The sequence below is a fragment of the Pteropus medius genome, unplaced genomic scaffold (genome assembly GCF_902729225.1).
Source record: "Pteropus medius unplaced genomic scaffold, Ma_sr-lr_union100, whole genome shotgun sequence".
In the NCBI taxonomy this organism is placed as follows: domain Eukaryota; kingdom Metazoa; phylum Chordata; class Mammalia; order Chiroptera; family Pteropodidae; genus Pteropus; species Pteropus medius.
This window is the reverse complement of record NW_024352787.1, coordinates 28,596,082-28,600,791: the sequence shown is the minus strand read 5'-3', so window position 1 is coordinate 28,600,791 and position 4,710 is coordinate 28,596,082. Positions and strand designations below refer to the sequence as shown.

Below are 4,710 nucleotides of genomic sequence, written 5' to 3'. Positions count from 1 at the left end.
AGGTTTCTGCAAAGAAAAAAATCAAGAGAATTGACTTTTTGGTTTACATTTTAGCACTTATGTAAACTAGGGACCATCTTTCTGTTATAAATTCCTCAACGCTTTCCAAGTTTCTGCACCCAAGGGAGTGAAAATCGAAGTAACCGAAATACGGGAAGTTTCTAGGGCTGTTCAGCTGAAGCGGTGCGGGGAGTTACGGAGCTGTGCTCCAAGACTTTTCTTGTGGCCTCAGCTGGCACAGCTCGGGAGAGTAGGGGCCACTCGGACCCCGGCCACCGGGGTTGCGGTGCCGTGCAGAGACCACGCAGCCACTTTGCGGGGAATTAACGTGTGCGGCGACAGGGTTAGGGTTGGCTTCCCCCAACTGCAGTCCCAACATGAAACGCTGTCCCTGGCGGACTCGGTCTCTGAGTCCGGCTGGGGCGAAGCGGGTGGCTGTACGGCCAACACGCTCAGCATATGCCCGTTGCTGTGGGCTTCGGCTGCGCGGAGTCGCGGCTCGGGCAGGTGGTCGCGGCGGCTCGGCTCGCACGGCGCCCTGCAGGCGGGCGAACGAAAGCTGCGCTGTTTCCGCGCCCGCCCTAACACAACAGCAGCCTCTAACCGAGGGCCCTGAAGGGGAGGCGCTCAGCTGGCGACCGCGACCCCCGGGGCTCTGACACACGCCCTAGGTGAGCGGGGCCCTGGGCCTCCTGCGGGGGCCCTGGGCACCCCTCCCGCCGCCCACCAGCGCCCCCTCGGGGCCGGGCCGTCGGCCGCGCCTGCTGGGGCTGGGGGCCTGGGAGGGGCGGGGGTCGCGGGCCGGGCGCGGGGGAAGGGGGCAGGGGCCGCGTGCGCCAGGCCCGGCGGCGGCCGCCGCGCCCTCGGGCTTCGACTCCGGCTCCGGCTCGGGCTCGCTATGGCTGCGGCGGCGCCGTGAGGAGGAGTCCGCGTCCTCGGTGGCGGCGGCGGCGGCCGGCTCCAGGCCGGGTTTTGGCGCCGCCCGCCTGCTGCCTCCTGGCGGCTCCTGAACTCCAGCCCCCTCTCTATCAGCCTCTCACTCCGTCTCAATATGTCTCAAGATGGCGGCCAATGTGGGATCGATGTTTCAATATTGGAAGCGCTTTGATTTACAGCAGCTGCAGGTCAGGCTTCTCCGCGCTCGGCCTCTCGCCCGGGGGTGGGGGCTGCGGGCGGTCGCGGCCTCCCCCGGGGCCCCGGGCTGCCTGGTCGCCGGGGGGCCGCGGCGGCGGGGAGGAGGGGGGTACCGGGGAAAGCGGGGCCGAGTCGGGGCCAAGTCCTTCTCGCTCTCCGGCCCCCATTGATAACTCGCTTGATCAGAAATTGATCCTCTTTGTTCAATTCATCGATCAGCCCAAGATGGCGCCGGGAGCCGCCGCCGCCACCGCTGCCCCCAGGGTCGGCCCCCACCCCGGGCGCCCCCCCGGCCCTGCGCCGCCGCCACCGCCGCCGCCGCCGCCGCGGGACCGGGGAGGGGGCGGCCCCGGCGGCTTGCGGGGTGCGCGCGCGAGCGGGGAGCAGGCGGCAGGCGGCGGCGGCGCCGCGCCGGGAGGGGGCTGCGGCCCGGCGGCAGCGCCCGGCCGCACGCCCCGCGCCCCCGGCCCGCCGTATTCCCGGGGAAAGTTTGTGGGGAGTTGCTGTGGGGGGTGAAGCGCCTGCCTCTCCAGGAGGAGCCGCCGTCGCCACTGCCGCCGGCGCGGCGGAGCTGGGGCTGGTGGCGCTGTGGTGCCGCGGGCTCGGGGGAGGGTCAGAGCGGCCACCGGCGGCGGCGGCGCGGCCCGGCTCCGGCCAGGCTGGCTGGTGGCCGGGCAGGCAGGAGAGCGTCCGCGCTCTCCGGCCGGCCCGGGCCCTGGCCGCGGTCCTCGGCTGTCAGCGGGTCGGGCCGCGCCGCCTCTAGCGCACACGGCGTTGGGCTCCGGCGCGCACCCCAGGGTTTGTTTACGTCCCGGCAGGCGCTCGGGGGCCACCCGCAGACCCCGCAGACCCGCTCTTTTGTGTGCCTGCACGAGTGGCGCGGACCGGCCCCTCCGCGGCCAGGGACACGGGTAGGGTCGCTTTGGGGAAACTTGCGAGGGGCGGCGGGGGCGCCTCGCGCGTGGAGCCCAGGGGTCAGGTCGCCCTGGAGCGTCCGGCAGACGCTGGTGAGGGTGCAGGCAGGGGGCTGCAACTTTCCCGGAGCGCAGGCCGGGCGCTGCGTCCCGGCGCGCTGTCTGACCAGGACGGGGGCACCTCCTCCCTGCCGCCTGTCCCGGCGGCCCTCGCCCCGCACTCAGGGGCTCCCGCGGACCCCAGTCGGCCCTTGCTGCGCACTCAGGGCCTCCCGCGGTCCCCAGCGACCCGTCAGCTCTCCTCTGGCCCTTTCCACGGGGGCCGTGCCTTCCCATCAGGGTCCGCGGGCGCAATGGAGCGCGCTGCGGGTCCGCTCCGAAATGCCTTCTCGGGTCAGGTTCTCAAAAGCAAAACCTCGGGGGCCCCGCCGGACTGTGGCATGCCGTACAGTAGTCTGCCCGCCGAGCCCCGGGCGTCGCGGGGGAATCGTGCCGGGGCTCCCCATCCGGCGCCCGAGCGGTCACCGTGCCCAGGAGGCGCGTTCTTGCCTGTCACCTCCCACCCAGAGGAGAGGCGCGCCCTCGGGGTAAGCCCAGAACCTGCCAGCTCCGTGCTCACGGTGCCTGGACAGCCTCGGGACTCTGCCAGGTGGATGTTGTGCGTAGCCGGAGCCAAGTTGAAGGTGAGCGGCAAGTGGGCCAGAAGCTCCGTGAGCGCTGGGGGCTGTCTGCGGCTTAGAAGAGCCTAGGGCGGCCTGGCGCTCCGGGGGTCCCTCAGTGTCCCTGGGGGCCGGCTACTGCTCTTAAGTCTAAGGCGTGCGTGAAGGAAGATAAACTTGGCCGAACTTTCCTAACCGGGAGGATTGGTGATAGTGATCCACAATACTTTTAGGAGGAAAGCAAATGAAATCCAGATGCAGGCTTGTTTGAAATGAAGCGGATTGGATTAAAACATATAAATGGAGTCTGACAACTTTAATTGTATATGCTTGTTTTCTGTCCTTGCCTACATAAGAACGATCACGCAGATTCATAGTCGTTATGACATTACTTCAAATTTCTAGCTTAACTAGGAAGACTATGTGAACATTTACGCTAAGATTAAAACTTAAAGGAGTTTGAGTATTTATTGACTAAAATAGATTACTCCAAAGTGTCTATTGTGTAAATTAGATTCCTGAATGTAATGAACACAGCCGAATGGCATTTTTGATAAATTGGTCTACCCTGTTTTAGTAAAAATAGCTCCCTTTTACCATAATTTAATTCTTGTGCTTACTGTAAAACCCGTTGTGGAGTTTTAAGAGACAAACCTTAATTTTCTTTTTTTCTTGTCTTCCTAAATGGGACATCTTGGCTTAACATAAATGAGGTTTCTTTTTTAAGCATCCCGGAAAAACTGCCTGGGAAATGCATTTGGGTTCTAGAGTTGTTAGATCTTATGAACTCTTTGACAATGCCTCCTTCCCCCAAAGAGATTAGCTCCTTCTTCAGGGTATCATAAGGATATTTAACTGTGTAACTGTAGGATTCGGTTGAAATCCTGTCAGTTTATGTGAATGAATGATTAGATGCCGATATTGAATTTAAAACATCATTCTCATTCCTGAGCACCCACCATTGGCTTTTGATGATAGATATGATTTGGCCTTAGATGATTTCTTATTGCCACTTCATTGCATGTTTGAAAAACTTCAGTTGACTATGAAATGCCAAAGTTCAAGTATAAGGCTAAACTGTTTTTTTCTCTGGGCCCCGAGGAGGCCTAATAAGTTGATACCTAGTTTAGCGTCATCTCTGTTCCCACGGACAGTAAATGACCCAATGAGACAGCAGTTTGAGAAGAGATAATTCATTAGTTTCAGACTCTTCTCATCTTTCCAGAACCCCTTCTCTTGAGATCCGGTTGCCTGCAGAGCCCAGTGCTGGTTGACGCATTGATACCTGAGGGTGAAGAGGCTGGTGTCAGCTAGACCCATATCCAGCCTAGAGACTTGAGGAGGTCTCTGTAAGATAAGGCAGTTGCGCGGCTCTCCCACAACCAGTGAGAGGGCTGTGCTCTGTCCCTCCACTTGTTCTGTCTCTAAACTGCCTTGGGACTCTGGAGTGAGTGCCCAGGAAGAGAATTTCTCAAGATTGAGCTCTATTTCGTTTCCTTTTTAGTCTCAAAGGCTTGTGGTATGGAAGTTTCAGTGCTCTGGCATTGCTAAGACTAGTTGGACAAGTTTTTATCCTATCCCACACTTGTAAAAACCAGATTTTTTTTTTTTTTTAATAAGAAAAACACCATTGTATAAATTTGCCTTTTAAATACACGTTTGAAAAGAGGACAATTTCTAAAACAAGCTCATGTAACTCTGTATAGCTTTTCAGGATGGGGGCCTGCCAGTGACCGGCTTTCCTTTGTGTCATTATTCCTACATGGTGACTAGTGTTCTCCTTTAAGGAACCTCTGCAAAAATAAACTTTAAACGTTTTCCTCTTTTTCAAAATAAGAAAGCAATTTCAGTTTTGCTGAAAGTCTATTTTCTGTTTACTTTTCTCCTGTTAAGAAAGTGCGTGTATGTTAACCGTCATCCAGGACTATTTCCATAAAAAGTATATTGTTTTGATTGAAATATGTATCCCATCTAGTACCCTTTTTGGAATAATGAGTAAACAA

The 4,710-nt window shown here is 58.6% G+C and overlaps 1 protein-coding gene across 13 annotated transcripts in view; it reads left to right on the top strand.

The window, feature by feature from the left end:
* The first annotated feature begins 891 nt into the window (after nt 1-891).
* CUX1 (cut like homeobox 1) overlaps nt 892-4,710 on the top strand; it is a 339,895-nt gene continuing 336,076 nt past the window's right edge. For 3 of the 13 annotated variants that reach the window (XM_039848991.1, XM_039848989.1, XM_039848996.1), the window contains exon 1: nt 1,824-2,731. In XM_039848991.1, coding sequence (XP_039704925.1) covers nt 2,402-2,731 — 330 coding nt within the window. In that variant the 5' untranslated portion in view covers nt 1,824-2,401. Of the gene's footprint in view, nt 1,125-1,822; nt 2,732-4,710 lie in introns of those variants that run through there. The other 10 variants (XM_039848995.1, XM_039848992.1, XM_039848994.1 and 7 more) reach the window with 9 other exon arrangements.